Below are 17,023 nucleotides of genomic sequence, written 5' to 3'. Positions count from 1 at the left end.
AGTTTGATTTCTGTAAGAAGGGAAATGGAAAGCTGTTGGAGGGCTCTAAATAGAATATCATGACTTGCCTTCTATGTTAATAGGATCCCTTTGGCTGCCGTGTAAAGAATAGGCTGAAGGTGGGAAGGGTAGTAGCAGGGCATCCAGCTTGGAGACTGTGGCAATGATACAACCACAGAAGGATGATACTTGTACCTGTGTGGTCACAGTGGAAACAGGAGACGGACTTGGATGAGGGAAGAGAGGGAAGAATGAGGGAGGAGCAGTTCTGGTAGAAAGAGCAGGAGATCAGTTTTGGGTTTTCCACATCTAGTAGACAAGTGAAAACTGGAATTAGCAATTATATACTTCAGTCTGGAGTTGAGGGTAAGATGCAAATATGGGAGGTATCAGCATATCACTAGTGCTGGTATCTAAAGTCAAGGACTTGGATGAGGAGAGCAGAGTTCCAACCCTGAGGCCTGGGGCACACCATCATTAAGAGGTTCCAGGGAAGAAGAAGAACAGCTACAAAAACTGTAGGTACTTTGACTTTGCTTCACAAACTGGGCCATTATTGGTGCATCGGGCTCCCTTATCAGATAGTACTTATCCTCTAAAGAGGTGAACTATATTAAGAGACTAATTAACCTTGCCTTATGCCCAATGTTCTTGTGTAATAATAATTACTACCATTTATCACACTACATGCCTGACATTGGTCTAGCATTTCATTATGTCATCTAATCTTCACAATAACCATATGATATGCCTTTTATAGTTAGGAAACCCAAGCTCAGAAAGATTAAGTAATTTGCCCACCGCAAGAAAGTAAAGGGTGGGGAGATTTCAACCCAGATCAGTCATACTCCAAGGCTCATGCTCCTGACTACTTTCCCCCTTTTGTTAAGGTAATTATTAAGGGTTTTTTTTGGTTTTTGGTTTTGGTTTTTTTACTTACGTAGGCCCATGGTACTTGTAAGGTGGTTTTTACTGCCTAAGACCAGGAAGTGTGAGCTATTTAGAAAAGCTAAACCAAAGAAGTGTCCTCACATGGAATGGGGAGAACAGTGTCCAGTCAGGTAGGTGGACTCATTTTCAGCCCTTACATCCTCACAGGGGAGTTCGCAACAAAGAGAAAGATATTGTCCTATCTGTTCCTTGTTGCCGCAGTTTCATTTGGGGCCATGGCTCCTCAGCATCGAAAGAAGAGATTTGATCAAATGTTAAAATGAGAGACAGGAACCAGGAGAGATAGAGATGATTCAAGACCACAGACGAAATTTTCCAGCAGAGCAGAAAAACCAGCTGCCTTACCAGGAGCTGCAAAGTAATAAAGGCAGGAAAGAAAACCTCTTCAAAATTTCCTGGGAAGGACCGGCTATTATTATTAGCTCAGAATATTTCACATTAGATACTTTGTATTTGTATAAGGGAAAAATGGCCGAAAATGCTGAAAGAGTCATTATTAAAGGATTTGCTGTGGGGTCACATAAACGCAATAGCAACAGGACTTAGGATAGATCCAAGTCTCAAGATATAATCAGGTCTTTTCACTTTAGCCACAACTCCTCAGTACCTTAGGTTCCGAAATGTCCATTAAAGCTATGAAAGAAGAAAATATGGGGAAGAACAAGAGGTCTGTGGAGATGACATGCTGGGTCCATGAAAATCATAGGCCTAGACAAAACAGAATGCTAAGCTTTTAAGGTGCCCCCAATCTGGAGGGTGACAGAAGGTGCAGCATAGCATGTAGTGTTGTTTGTGGCAAAGCCCAAATTTTCAAGCAGCATCAATTACATAGGGCAGTAGAGTTATCATGAGGTTGATATTATTATTCCAGAAGGCCAAGATTTATTTCTTGATAATCCTATCAGCAAAAGTAAAGGAATGGGTTGTCCCAATATTAAAATATAATTCAATAGGTGGATTAAAATGGAGTTTTAAATAACATTAAAATGTTTTCATAAGTAACCTCAATGATTTGCTCCACTGATGAAAAAAAAAAAAAAAAAAGAGTTCTACTGAAAATAACATCACAGGGTGATCTGATCAAAAATTCCTAACTGGGTAGGTCACGGTGGGTAGTCACGCCTGAGGCATATAACTTTTTAGTAAAAGGTTTATCTTTGTTTTAGGTGAGTCCTGTTCATAGTTCTTCTGCATCTAGGTTAACACACCTTTGAAATACCAGAATACCCTTGGAAGGGGGGTCAACTATTCTGTAATCCAATCTCAGTTTTGTTTTCCCACACCTCCATGTAATCTTCTTACATTCCCTCCTTAATACCAATTGCATAAAAGAAAGTGCAAAGCTGTCACTCTCCAGAGCATCTGAGGGCTTGCTTCCCAGCAATTGTCATCAGTTTGGGCTCAAACTCATAAAAATCCTCTACAGTTTTGGACATTACTTACGTTGACAGTTCTAGGAGAGTGTCCTAGGCACAAATCTTAGCCAGAAGCACATAAGGTATGTATAGGTCACTTGCTTGGCTAAGTAGAAACAATACTTCCGAATGACTGGTGCTATCTAGTGGAGCTGATGTGCTTAAAAGCAAGAATAAGACTTGAGGAAACTAGGTCAATATGGAGATGTGAAGGAAACTCATTACGTATATTATCGATGGGATCCAATTTTTGGTTAATGGAATATAGCCAGGATATTTCTGGCTATATGAGATCTTCTTGGCTGAAACTCTTACAATGTGATATTGTGGGATTAAAGAAAGCAAAACAATATAAATGATATTTACCCTAAGGAAGGGAGCCTGGGCACCTGAGCTAGTGAGAGAAAATGAGTGGCCTGTGGGGGCTCCTCTCCTGTCTAGAAAAATAAATAGACTGGGCATTTTTCTGGCATTTTTTTTTTTACCTAAAAGAGAGGAGAAATCTTCCCTTAAATTATTTGCAAGGGTCTAATAGCCCTGTGAAAAGCCATCTCTGGTAAAAGGTCACAGCTTTGTCATCATGTCAGTCACAGGCCAGTGTTGTTGAGGTAAGTGTCAAATGGCAGCCATCTGAGACCACGAGCAAAGCCCAAGGGCAGAGCTCTCCCTCAATTCCAGTGTAGGGCTGAGATGCGGACAGTACACTGCATTGTAATGCTTAAACAGCAAGGAAAATCAAAGGAGTGATTTCAGACTTTCTCCTTCATCCCAGAACCATTGGGCGAATTAACCACGAGGCTGTAAAGTGATTTAATCGCTTCTGAGAAAACACAAGCAGTATTGTTAATCCCTAATTTTACATCTTCAAACTGTTTCCCAGAAATAAAATTGTTTGGGAAAGCTTTATGTTTTCCCGTTGTTTTTATTACTTTGCATCTAGGAAATTATAAGTTCTGTAGCAGTAGTTCCTTGCCCTGGCAAATCACCTGGGAGGCTCTTTAAGATATTGTTGTCTGAGTCCCATCCCAATTCAATTAAATCAAATTGTCTAGGGGTGGTGGCCAAGCATTCGTGGTTTTGTTTTGTTTTTTAAAGTTCCCCTGATCATTCTATGTGCAGTCAGATTTGAGAATTAACTGTGCTAGAGCCTCATACTATAATATCAAAACATGGCTAAAAGGATTTTTTCCAATCAGCAATCGGTGCGCCTATATCTCTTACAGCCAATGTGCTGGGCCCACTAATGACATTTATCCAGCTCCTCAAACTTGCGCCGTCCTCCCACAATCAGTGAAGGAAGCAACACCAACATCTTTTTCACTCCCTTTAAATAAACGTCGGGTTGGCTAAGGCGGAAGGGCCAGGGAGTGGGGTCTGCGGTCCACGCGGGGATTGGGATTCAGAGGAGGTGCCTGGAGAAGGCGGCGCCTAGTGAGACAACTCCCGCCGGGGCGCAGCCGGGACCCGGCGCCCCGCCCCTCCACTCCGAGGCACCGCAGGTGCGCTATGGACTACATTTCCCATAACGCACCCTGGGGCCGGGCAGGGCCGGGCTGAGCCGCTGGAGCCGGGCCTCTGCCGCGAGAGGCCGGCGACGGCTGTCTTCCTGGGCCGGCGGCCGGGTGAGGGGAGGTAGAAAGGGGCGGTGGCCTGCGCCGTGGCGATGTCTGCGTCTGCAGGGTGCCGTGACCCCGCGAACCTGCGTCCTGAGTTTCGGCCCCGCCGGACAGCAGTGCCCTTTCGGGGGTCCAGCAGAAGGCAGTGACCGGCAATCTTTGTGCGTCCTGGGTCCCCCCGAGGAACAGGTGAGTCCTCCTGCCAACCCACGTGGCCTGGGGCCGCCGAGACTGGAGAGCTGTCATCCTCGGAAGGAAGGGCTTGAGGACTGGGGGCCCCTGCCGTCTACGCTGCCGTTTGCGGTAGGACTGGGTGTCTTTGGGGTCCCTAGGCCGGTTAGCCCCCTAGCTGGGAAATACAAAAGGCGAGGCCTGGAACCCATCCTTTGGCTGGGAGGGCGAAGTCCTTTAGGGTGCAGTGGCCAGGTAGGACCCGCTCCCCAAAGCACACGCATTCGACCAACAGGCAGGCTCCTTTCAAAGAGTGGCAGAGGCGGCTGTGGGCTGAGTGGGACACCTCCCGAAAGTATCCTAGGCTTGGGACTGCTCTGAAGGGTGTCCTAGTTCAGATAACTGGGATGCCCCTCGTATTGAGCCACCCTTTCTAGTCTCTAGTTTGCTAGGGAGGGTGAACAGCCTTTGTCAGAGAGACGAGTGCTACCAGCCCTGACTAGTACCAGGCCCTGCTCTCCTTGTGGAGCAGACATCCTGCTGAAGCAGCTACAGCACACACAGCCTCACCTGGGTCCTATCTGCCGCACACCCGTGGATCTTGGCACCCCCCCCTTTGAGGAGGCCAGTCCCCAAAGAGTCAAGGCTGGATGCTGCACTATCTAAGCAGGAAGAGGTGGCTGTAGGGAGGGGCTCTTGCAAGGTCCTTCCTCCTTCAGAGCGGGCACCTGAGGGAGGGAGGTGCACTAGAAGGGCTGATTGAGCCAGCCGGCTCGGTGGCATTGCTCATGTCACAGTAGAGAACTTTGAGGAAAGTAGCAAGCCCTGGGAGTTTCTAGAAGGGCTCCCTGAGAACAGGCTCCAAGCGAGCATCTGAGAGACTAGTTCTAAGAGACCTCTCCTGCTTAACTGCTTTAGGCTCAGCCTCCCAGGAGCATAAGCTAGACAGGTTATGGTTCCAGTGGGGGTTTGGGTGGGTTTTGCTGTGAGTCACTCACCTGCCTAGTTTCCAGAGTTAAGTGTCTGGAGAACTGTTTGCTTCATGAGGTCTTCTGGCTGAGTCCCCAGATGGGCCTTGGAGATGCTGAGATGCTGCATGACCTCAGGTGGCAGGGGAACTATGGTGAAGGAGGCATCTACTAGCCCTGGTCAGCTGACCCTGCCCCCACTTCATGCTGGTACCATGTTGGGTACCACTCAGCCAGGCTAGGCTCAGTCCCCTGAAGCCTACAAGAGATCAGTAGGTACTGGGCCCTCACGACATTGGGTATGCTTCTGTAGACCTTGTTTGGGTCTTCGAGTCAAAGGTGCAAGGCCACACAGCAGGGGCATGTGGCAGATCGAAGAATTCAACTTGGGAGAGACTTCTAAGAACAGCAGAGACCTAACTCCAGGGCCCATGAATACCAGAATCTGGGCCCTAGTCTCATAGACAGTAGTTTGGCCCAACATCACAGATGGGTCACTTCAGGCCAGAGCCCACCTGGCTTCACAAGGTCAGAAGCTCATTTTCCCAGGCTAGTTCATTCAGGACCTAGCTCAGAGTGAGCAGACTTTCAAAGGACTGATTTACATGGCAGAGACCACTGGATCGTGTATAAGTACAGCTACACATGAACTGAATGCTAAGAATAATCATGTGTGAATGGCAGCTGAGTATACAAGTGCCTACTCTGTGTCAGGGTAACCAAATTACGTGAATTATCTCATTTAACCCTGCACAACCCAATGAATCAGTACTATCATTATCCCCATTTTATAGATGAGAAAACAGATTTATAAAACCAAGCCAGGTTAGTCCAGCTCCCTCTGACTGCAGAGCCATTGTTTCTGCTAGCAAGGACAAGTCTTCTGCACAGTCAGGGGGCTCCAGAGGCTTTATTGTAACTGGGTGTTCTTCTAAGATATTTCACCTTCTCCTTTCCAAAGTTATTTATCTTGCATACATTAATTAAACGTGTCCTGAGTGCAGAGCTGACATTTTGAAATTTATGGCAGGTCACAGGTGACCTTCAATGTAGAAAAATAAAGCAAGACCTGTGGGGTAAGAATCAGGAATATTGCAGGAAGCTCTTTCTGATAACGCAGCACTTGAGCAGCACCCTAAAGGAAGTGAGAAAGTCAAGTTGACCTCTAGCCCAAGCAGTGGATCAGGTGAGGTGTGGAGCAGGGCGGAAAGCATGGAGATGTGGTCCAGGCAGGAAGTTCAGCAGGGACAAAGTCCTGAAGTGGAGTACCCAGCGTTTAACTTTACATTATACTTAAGGAAAGCGATGGGGTCAGTGTGGCTGGGCTGATGCAAAACAAGCGGGTGGGGGGGAGGGCAGAAGATGAGGTCAAAGAAGTAAAGGGGGCCGGGGAAGTGTGGAGAGAGTGAGCCTTGTGCACCACTGCGAGGAAACTGGCTTTCTCACTGAGCGAGGCGGAACCGTTACAGTCATGAGCAGAGGAATTACATGACCTGACCTCTGTTTCACTGAGTGCTGTGAGAAGGACAGACTGTTCAAGACAAGGGCAGAAGTGGGGAGACTGGGTAGAAGATGGTCGCAGCGGTCCTCTAGAGAGAGAACGGCGGCGTGGCCTGTTGCAGTAGTGGTAGAGGTGATGAGAAGTAGACAGAGTCTTGATATGGACGTTTCCCACCTAACATCAGTAATCCGTTACACAGAAGTTGGACAATCTGTCTGGAATCACTAACTTAGTGTCTGTTCCCCATTATTTAAAAGGGAAAAAGTATAATGCTTCCCCCATCAACCCCAAATCCCCAATTTTCTAAAATGATGCTATAACACAGGGAAAATATATACCTTATATATGGCCAATAATGTATAGCGTTGGGATATAAAATGCTTAAAACATTCCCTCCTGATCACCAAGCAATGTGTGTTGCTTTGATCCGGTTTCATGGCCTCTAGAAGTGCCTGAAGCAGCATGATGCAAGTAAGCCCCTTTTGTTGGCACTCAGTGATCTTCCATTTGCTCTGTTTGGAATGTAATTTAAGTCTTTATTTTTTATTATTATTTATTATTATTATTTATGCCTACAGCACCTGGTCTTCCTAGGTGGTCTTCTATCCAAGTACTAACCAGGCCCAACCCTGCTTTGCTTCCGAGATCAGACATCAGGCTTGTTCAGGGTGGCATGGCCGTAGACCATGGACCGTGGCTCCACTGGGGCATGAACCCAGGACCTTCTGCGTGTAAAGCAGATGTGCTAACCACTACACTATGGAACCACGTCCTAATTTAAGGCTTTAAATGCACATTATTTTGTTAAAAATGAAGATCAAGTTTTGATACTGTAAATATACATTTTTTCTGTAAAAATGGAAGCTGAATCAATACACGTTTGTTATATTAGTCATCTGTTGCTGCGTAACAAATTATCCCAAAACTTAGCAGCTTAAAACAACAATAACTATTTATCATCTCATACAGTTTCTGTGGGGCAGGAATTTGGGAGCAGCTTAGCTGGCTGGTTTAGGCTCACAGTCTCACGAGGTTGCAGTCACCAGAAGGCATGACTGGCACGTTGGTGCTGGCTGTTTGCAAGTCTCAGTTTCTTGCCAGGAATTTCTCTTCACAGGGCTGCTTGTGTCCTCACAACATGGCTAATGGCTCCACCTAGAGAGTGGTCAAAGAGAGCAAGGCAGAAGTCACAATGTCTTTTATGACCTAGCCTCAGAAGTCATATGTTGCCATTTTCACATTATCCTACTGGTTACATGGATCAGCCCTGCTCAGTATGGGAGGGGGGAGTACACAAAGGCGTGAATACCAAAAGTCGTGGCTTACGGGGGGACTGTCTTGAAGGCTGGCTACTAGGGTTGGGTATTAAAAACCTAGAGGCATTCCGTGGGGAAAATGTTAACGAGGGTGACATTTTACTGGGTGTGCCTGTATTCTGAAATACAGCTGACAGAATTTGCTGGTAGTTTGATATGTGAGGTGTGGCAAAAAGAGAAGCATAAGGGATGACTCCAAGATTTTCCACTGAATAACTAAAAGGATAAAATTGTGTTTCACTGAGATGAACAACTCCGACAGGAACAACTTTTTAAGGTGATGACCAGAAACTCAGTGTTGGGTATAGAACTTTGAGATCCGGTAAGACATCTAAGGTCAAACATCAAGGAAATGTGTGCCTCTAAAAGTCACAAGAGAGATCGTGGCTAGAAATAGAAATCATTGATAGTCGTTTGTAATTGGTAAGGCAAGCACTGGTGCCAAATGCAAAAGGTACAAAAGTGTACTCAGAAAAGCCGGGCTCCAGCCTGAAGAGAGACGAGCCTGTTTCCTCTGCCTCGTTTCTTTCTTTGCAAGCGCCTAAATATCCAAAAGAACTATCGCTGAACTCCCATTTCGAATGGAGAAATGTTCCCGGTCAGATGTGCAGTGAAAAGTATCAGGATAGAGAATCGTTTCCACTCCCAGCTCCCATGCTTCTTTTCTGTGGTGACATTGGGCCAAGTACTTAAACTCTCTCAGCCTCCGTTCCTTCATCTGGAAAGCTAGCCTGATAGGAGCACCTGCCTCAGAGAGCAGTGATCAGGATTAGATACTATAATCCTCATCAACTTCTTAGCACGCTGCCTTGGCGTTCAATAAGTGCTAGCGGCTGTTATCAGATTATATAAAAAAAAGTATTTACATTTTATATACATTTTTAAAAAGACTAGAAAGAAATACATTAAAATGTGAATAGTGAAAGATCCTGAATGGTGAGAAAATGATGACATTTTTTCTTGATAAGTTTTCATATTTTCCAAGTTTTCTTCAATGAATAGATACCATGAATTCTTCCTTTTATAACCAGAAAAAGAACAAAATACTTCACTTTTTAGAGGGGAATACTCAGAACTTATTCCTCAGAGGTTTGAGTTAGCTGGGTCCTGGGGAGGGACACTTTCCTGTACTTCTCACTGTTAATTCTGCCAGTGACCCCTGCCAACAGTACCTTCCCCTTGATGACGCCTTCGTTTGCCCCACAGGAGAGCACAAAGGATGGCTGCTGACTTGCAGAGGAAGAGAAGCAGTGAATGTCCTGATGGCACGTTGGCTCCTTCTGATGGGCAGAGTGTGGAGAGAGCCGAGAGCCCCACACCAGGGCTGGCCCAGGGAATGGAGCCAGGTACGGCAGTGCGTACAGCCCCAGGCAGTTGACAGCTAGAGCGGCCTCCAGGCAATCAGGATTCCCAAGCACTTTTTCCCTCCCATTCATTCATGCGTGTGTTCAGCCACCCACTGGGTATTTGTCAGGTGCTGGGGCTGCTGCAGGGAACCACGCTCAGACCGCTTCCGGCCATCCTCCGCACTTCGTGTTGGGCCGCTTGCCCTGTGCTGTCTGGCTGCCAGCGTGGGCTCTCCTCCTATTCCCTGTGCTTACAGTGCACCTGCCTGGCTCCTTCTCCCTCCCTCAGCTCTCAGCTTAAATCTCACCTATCAAGTTAAGCCCGCTCTGACCATGCTCTGTACAGAACACGAGTTACTTTGTAATTTTATTTATATGTTGCCCATCTCTCATGCACAAGATTGTGAGCTCTCTGAGCACAGAGCAGTTGTATCTCCAGTGCCTGATACAGTGCCAAACTCATAATAGAAACCCAAAATATATCTTTTGAACTATTCTGTCAAAGAAATAATCCTGTGGGAGGAGATGCCCCACCTTTGGAGATCCAGTTCTTAAGGGGAAATGGCAACATCCATAGGTCAGCGGTAGAAGTGGGGGGCAGGGAATTAAAGGGTGGGGGGAGAAAGAATTATTAAAGGAAGACTGACATAGTCCCTGCCTCAGGCGAGCCACAGGCTAATGGGGCCATTACAGAGGAGATGGTCAGGAGATATGGCCTGAGCAGGGTCGGGGCGCCCTCTCCCAGGGAGAGATTCAATGAGCACAGGAGGTATTCCAGGCACGGGAGAGGTGCTGGGCACACAGCAGTGAACAACCAGGTTCCTGCCCTTGGGGGGGAACCTCACTTTAGTTAGGGAGAAAGACAATAACGGACAAGTGCCACAGGGAAATCAAGAAGGGAGACACGATAGTGTACCTAGGGTTGGAAGTCAGGTGAGGAGGCAACTGACATCTTTGCCGAGAACTGAAGTGTGACAAAGTGCGAGCCATGTGAGGAGGTGGGAATGCCTTCAGGGCAGAAGGAACAGCAGGTGCACAGGCCTTGAGGTAGGTGTGGGGATGGAGTTGAGGGTGTCCCAAGAGCAGATAGTTAAAGGCCAGTGTGACAGGGATGGGCAAGGACCGTGAGATGAGAGAGAGAGGCAGGCAGATACCAGCTGCCCCCACAGCCATGAGGGGCTTGGGTCTTATTTCCCGGTTAATGGGAGGAGACTGGTGGTCTGAAGGTCGCAGGGAGACATGACTCTAGCAGGAGGGAAGAGTGACTTGCCTCATCAGGACAGGCAGTGAAGCTAGAGTATCGACGAAGCACCTTGCTGGTGAGGTAGTCTGCCAGCGGCTACTGCCCTAAGCACCAGCGCTTTTGGCCGGCAGGTGCTGGGCAGGAGGGTGCCATGTTTGTCCATGCCCGTTCCTACGAGGACCTGACTGAATCGGAGGATGGGGCAGCTTCTGGGGAAAGTCCCAAGGAGGGTGCTGGGGGTCCGCCACCACTGCCAGCAGACATACGCCAGATCAGCCAGGACTTCAGTGAGCTGAGCACACAGCTGACCGGTGTCGCCCGAGACCTCCAGGAGGAGATGCTGCCAGGAAGCTCTGAGGACTGGGCGGAGCCACCAGGGGCAGCTGGGAGACCAGCCACAGAGCCCCCTAGGGAGGGCGCAGGCGAGGGGGATGAAGAGGAGGCTGCCGAGGCATGGCGACTGCACCAGAAGCACGTCTTCGTGCTGAGCGAGGCAGGGAAGCCTGTGTACTCCCGCTATGGGTCAGAGGAGGCACTTTCTAGCACCATGGGTGTCATGGTGGCCCTGGTGTCCTTCCTGGAAGCGGACAAGAATGCCATCCGTTCCATCCACGCAGGTGAGCCACCTGGAGAGGGGTGCTGGAAGGGCTTCCCTGGCCAGGATTAATTCAAAGCAGTTTTGGGACTCCCGGGGCCTAGAGGGCTGGGATGTGCTGTGTGACCAAGGGCAGTCCCTCCATTCACTGGGCTTCAGGACCTCATCTGAACAGAGGGTAACAGTTCTGACTGCTTCCTAGGGCCGCTGTGAGGGCCAAAGGTGGGTCTGATATGGGCTTTGCCCTTGGAGAGGGTGAGAAGCCTGGGGAGGTGACCAGAAAGTCCCAGGTCCTGAGCCCCACCCAGCTCTTACCATTCAGCACAAGAATGTATTTTCCAGCGTTTCAGCTGGTGCCAATCTGTGGGGCAAGTTGCAGAGACAGGCCTGAAGCCCGCAGGGAAAGGGGGCCCTGAGCTTCTGTTTTTCTCCTCATCATCCTGAAGCCCTTACTGCGTGCAGAGCTCTGAGGGAGGGTGGACAGGATGTGGAAATCACAAACCATGCAGGAGGCGGGGCTCGGAGGGAACTGGACTCGGCCAGTCCCGGAGGGCTTTCCGGAGAAGGGCTGAAGCTGACATCCCACCCTGACTCCCCCACCCTGTCCTCAGATGGCTACAAGGTAGTATTCGTTCGCCGGAGCCCGCTGGTGTTGGTAGCAGTCGCCCGCACGCGGCAGTCGGCGCAGGAACTGGCGCAGGAGCTGCTCTACATCTACTACCAAATCCTGAGCCTTCTTACGGGCGCGCAGCTGAGCCACATCTTCCAGCAGAAGCAGAACTATGACCTGCGGCGCCTGCTCTCGGGCTCGGAGCGCATCACCGACAACCTGCTGCAGCTCATGGCTCGAGACCCCAGCTTCTTAATGGGGGCGGCGCGCTGCCTGCCCCTGGCGGCGGCGGTGCGCGACGCCGTGAGTGCCAGTCTGCAGCAGGCGCGCGCGCGCAGCCTCGTCTTCTCCATCCTGCTGGCGCGCAACCAGCTCGTGGCGCTTGTGCGCCGCAAGGACCAATTCCTGCACCCCATCGACCTGCACCTGCTCTTCAACCTCATCAGTTCCTCCTCGTCCTTCCGTGAGGGGGAAGCCTGGACGCCCGTGTGCCTGCCCAAATTCAACGCAGCCGGCTTCTTCCACGCACACATCTCTTACCTGGAGCCTGACACCGACCTCTGCCTCCTGCTTGTCTCCACCGACCGCGAGGACTTCTTTGCAGTCTCCGACTGCCGCCGCCGCTTCCAGGAGCGCCTGCGGAAGCGCGGAGCCCACGCGGCGCTGCGGGAGGCGCTGCGCACGCCCTTCTACAGTGTCGCCCAAGTGGGCATCCCCGACCTGCGCCACTTCCTCTATAAGTCAAAGAGCTCAGGACTCTTCACCAGGTGAGGGAGGGTCTCTCACTGCTTGAGAGAGCCATGGGCGTGGGGGCTGCTGGTTGGGCTTGAGCCTGATGCAGTCCTGTAGCTGACGACCCCTCTGGGAATGGATGGACATGCTGAGTCTGTTTGACCCTTGACACAGGAGCCCAGTTTCCCTATCACCCTACTCCCCACGGGCATACACCTCTCTACTTCATTACCCAGATGCCCTGGAAATGCCCAGTACACCCAGGGAAGGAAGCTGTAACAGGGCTCCTGGGTGCCTGGCCCTGGAGCAACTTTGCCTCAGAGGTCACTTCGATCCGGTTCAGGTTGTAAAACTCCAACTTCCTCCTCCAACAGAGATGAAGGCTGGGGCCAGATGTGGCAGCTTTTCTCTTCCTTTTTCCCCAGCTCACCTTTCTTCCACTTCAGACCTGTCACTCTGTCTTGGACACCTAAACTCAGATTGGCCTCTCCAAGGGAGGGTCACCAAAGATGCCATGAACTTGGGAACAGGCAGTCTGGGTGGTCCCAACCCTATCCCGGGGAGTCTTCTGTGTGATGGGGAGACAATGTCCCGTCCTGGGGGAGCACATGGCAGAGTCTCCCTGGCAAGGAGCGGGTGTTTCTAGTTGTCCAGAGAAGACAATGAAAGTCATTCCTTTGTGAACCCACTTCCCCATCTCCAGCCCTGAGATCGAGGCCCCGTACACCAGTGAAGAGGAGCAGGAGCGGCTGCTGGGCCTCTACCAGTACCTGCACAGCCGCGCCCACAATGCCTCCCGCCCCCTCAAGACCATCTACTACACAGGCCCCAATGAGAACCTTCTGGCCTGGGTAAGGCGACCCTGGGAGAGGGTGGGCTTCACTGGGGTCCCAATCAAGGCCCGCGAGGGGTGTCTAACCTGGATGACCACCCTGTTCCCCCTCTTCCAGGTGACAGGTGCCTTTGAGCTCTACATGTGCTACAGCCCCTTGGGGACCAAGGCATCAGCTGTTAGTGCCATCCATAAGCTGATGCGCTGGATCCGCAAGGAAGAAGACCGCCTCTTCATCCTGACGCCCCTCACCTACTGATGGGAGTGTGTGGGCTTGGCTCTCCCAAGCCCGCTGGGCCCTGGGAGCGTGGGAGCCTCCAGGCAGGGCTGGCCTCTCTTGCCCAGGCGGCAGGCAGGGACTGTGGGTCAGTGCGTGCATTAAAGGGCTTTGGGGTAGACACTTGTCAGGCCTCATTACTGGTTCCTTTGTTCACCCACTCATTCACATACAGACACTGGATCCTCCTCTCTAGTGCCCGATATGCTTCTCCGTGCACGGGGGCACATGCGCATTTGAGCCCCTCTCTTCCCTCCCTCACACTGCATCAGGCCACGTGAGCTCAGAGTCAGACCCTGGACTGGGCCGTTTTCATTCAGCTGAAGTCCTGCTGCCTGTAAAGGGTTCTCTAGCACCCACTGGCCTTGCCTCCCACAGCCGCATCCCCATACTCAATCTGAGCCTCTGGTGCCTTCCCTTTCACTTCCCAGTGGGGTCTCTAGCCATGTCCCCCAAAGAACCACCCAATCACCCTGAGAGCCCTGGCTGTGGCTCTGCTTAATGGATTGCTATGATTTAGCGGGGGTGGAGCTGAGTAAGATGGGGACTGTCAGGTGGGGAGAGTCTGAGCTCTGGAGCAGGTGGGAGCCTTTAGTGAGGTGGCGCAGTTTTCGGCACAAATTCAGAGTCTAACCTTATTGTAGCTGTAGGACTCCGGGGAATTTGTCCCAGCTTGGGCCTTCTCATGAAGGGCTGTCCACCTGAGCTCCCTTACCTCTGGCCAGCACATTCCTCAGAATGGCCCCCAGGAGCGAGCTGGAGGGCCTGAGAGAAGAGAAGACCCAGCTGACAGCTGGGCAGGAGTGGATTCTGCCCTGAGAAGGGCTGATGCCACTAGGTACACTGGGCCCTCTTCAGTCACCCTGTTCCCTACATGGCCCAGCCTACGTAGGTCACCATGAGTCTCAGCAGTGAAGGCCCAGCCCCATTCTTTCTATCATGAGACCCACTTTGGGTAGAGCCCAAGGTTCAATGCAGAAGAACTCTACCTTACTGCTGGGGGGCTCTCCCACTGCTGCCAACTTAACCATCTCATCAACCAGGGGTGTAAAAGACCTAGGAAGTGTTTATGGGAGAAAAATGTCTACTGAATATGGTCTCCAGACTGTAGAGTGAATCACACTCATGCGGTCTCAGAGCTAGGCCAAGATACTCTGCCGCCGAAACCAACCCATGTTGGAGGATATGTCTGTGTGGGTGGCATGAACCAAGGGTGCACTGGAATGATTCTACTTACTGTGCCAGGAAATGGCAGCATAGCTCCTACCCTTGCCCCAGCCCGGATCACATTAGAATGGGCATGGCAGCAGGCCACCTGTCTAGACTCTAAAGCTCCTAGGGAGTAGCTATAGGCTTGGGTGGTGTTCACTCTGCACACATGCCCTGGGTCTCTTTTTCTGCCTGTTTCCTGCTTCTGTTCCCCTTGCTTCTGGTCAGGGCACCAAACAACTGCCTCTGGGGCCAGGGTGATGGCATGCCAGCTGTCCCTGTTATTGGTGTTCCGGTCAGCAGTCAGCCCCGAGGCACCCTTGTTGTCTGTCTTGATTCCTGTAGGGCTCTCAGTTTCTCTGCAGTCCAGCTCCTATTCTGAGCGAGGGTGAGAAACAGTGGTCACAATTAGATGGGTATTTATCTAGGAGTAGGCACGTGGGAGTGGCGGGTTTATCTGAGGATATAGGAAGGGATAACAGGCGAACAGGAAAGATGTTCCTAGTGGAGGAACCAGCCTATGCAAACGGAAGGACCTGGTATGATTGGTTTACAGTGAAGCTGAAGGAGTCTTCAAAACCTAGGGTTCTCCAGCTGCAGGTAAAGGTCTGGCGGTGGAGAGCCATCGAATGTTTTAAAGCTGCAGAATGATGGGGTTCTATTATGGTGAGAGATTTCCCCTTGCTGTCACTAAACTGATGTCTTGGGCTGGAGAAGGAGGCTGGCACTAGTTCTCTGAAGTAGCGTTCCAAGGGGAGTGAGAGCCCCAAGAAAGCAGAGTGGCTAGCGCTCCTTCAAGGTGATGGACGCCAGGGCAGTTGGGCAGGTCATAAGCCAAATATGGGCCAGGCTTTGTGAATACACCTTGGGGGAGCACTTGTATTGGGCACAGCAAGGCCCCATTAACTGACCTCCCCTACAGGGCTTGCCTGCCCCGCCCCTCTCCTGCAGAGCCAGCGATGGGGGTGGAGGGAGAGGCACTCCTTGACACCTGCTGTCAAGACCAAGGCTGTCAGCGTGGGGACACTGGCCTGTGGGCAGCCAACAGCTTGGCCACATGGCGGCAGCAGAGAACCAACTGTTGACTGCTGCACCCCCACCCCCTCCCTAAAGGTGCCCATGTTTCTCTCATATTGAGAGGGGGGACTGGGTGATCAAGGAGGACCCCTGAAGTATCTGTTCCGAGGTGGGATACAAGTTACAAGAACCACGTCTCTGTGCCAGGTGGAGTATGTTTCATTTCGGTTTTGCCCCGCATGACCATCTTTAGACATGTTGACCGTGGAACATAGAAACTGTGCCAAGATTTTCCTTTTGTGTTTATTCATTTCCTGGCCAATTCTGGTTAGAGAAGGGAGTGCCTTTTACGTTACCTCAAGCGCCTTATCCTCTTAGCTCTGGGTGTGGCTGTCCTGTGCTCTTACCTCTGTCACCAGGTGCTCAGCCTGGAGGGGGAGGGGAGTCCAGCACTAGGAATGGGGGAAGTGGGGAGCAGGTGTCCAAAGTGAATTGTGCTAGAGTGGGTGTAGTATAGGGTCTACGAGACCCACAAAATAGACCTGGCACCGTCTGGATGAGGAAGACTTCCTGCAGGAGGTGCCACCTAAGCTGCAAGAGGAGGAATGGAAAGAGGTGCTCCTGGAAGGAGGAAAAAGGAATACAGGTTGGGTGGAGAAGTTGAGGAGATACAGCTCTTAGGGCCAGGCTGAATCCTGTTGGGCTGAAGACTCCTCTTTACCCCACCCCCCTTACCCTCCAGAGCCCATGGTTCACAGGTCCCTCTCACCTCAGCCCAAGGTCACCCTGTGACGCTTCCCTCCCTCCAGGGTCCAGACCTACTTGGCCGAGGGGGCTGTCAAGTTGAGGATGTCCCATAGGGCCCCTCTCCAGTGTTAAGGAGGGACCAGCATTGAAGTAAGAAATATCCAAACTTGTAGAGAATTTTTATGAGTTTATTTGAGCCCAACTGACAATTGCCAGGAAACAAAATCTCAACAGATTGAGAAAATGCTCTGGCGAATGGCAGTTTTTCAGCTTATTTTATACATTAGAATCAAAGGAGGAGACGTCAGGAGGATCACATGAAATCCACTGAAGGCAGATTAAAGGGCAGGAGAAGCACAGTGGGGAAATTTCTAGGACTGGATAAAAAGCAAAACAGAGATATCCTTCTTTTACATCATTGGGTACAAGATAGTTAACATTCATAGCACATAGAAACGATATGTGGGGAAGAAGATA

General features: G+C 50.6%; 1 protein-coding gene and 1 pseudogene across 2 annotated transcripts; one reads left to right on the top strand and one right to left on the bottom strand.

Annotated features, from left to right (window-relative positions):
- The first annotated feature begins 3,896 nt into the window (after positions 1–3,896).
- Positions 3,897–13,699, top strand: MON1A (MON1 vesicular trafficking associated A). Of its 2 annotated transcripts, none has more exons than XM_039837807.1 (6): positions 3,897–4,171; positions 9,145–9,284; positions 10,659–11,144; positions 11,734–12,499; positions 13,168–13,315; positions 13,415–13,699. In XM_039837807.1, exons 2-6 carry the CDS (start codon positions 9,158–9,160, stop codon positions 13,553–13,555), a joined length of 1,668 nt encoding a protein of 555 aa, XP_039693741.1. In that variant the 5' UTR covers positions 3,897–4,171; positions 9,145–9,157; the 3' UTR covers positions 13,556–13,699. The 2 variants fall into 2 exon arrangements, with proteins under 2 accessions (XP_039693741.1, XP_039693742.1); XM_039837808.1 differs by having other exon boundaries at positions 3,897–4,285.
- Positions 7,192–7,307, bottom strand: LOC120582590 (uncharacterized; annotated as a pseudogene).
- Positions 13,700–17,023: the final 3,324 nt, after the last annotated feature.

This window comes from Pteropus medius, unplaced genomic scaffold (genome assembly GCF_902729225.1).
Source record: "Pteropus medius unplaced genomic scaffold, Ma_sr-lr_union100, whole genome shotgun sequence".
Lineage (NCBI taxonomy): Eukaryota > Metazoa > Chordata > Mammalia > Chiroptera > Pteropodidae > Pteropus > Pteropus medius.
Note: the sequence above shows the minus strand (reverse complement) of the source record. Positions and strands in the feature narration are given on the sequence as shown.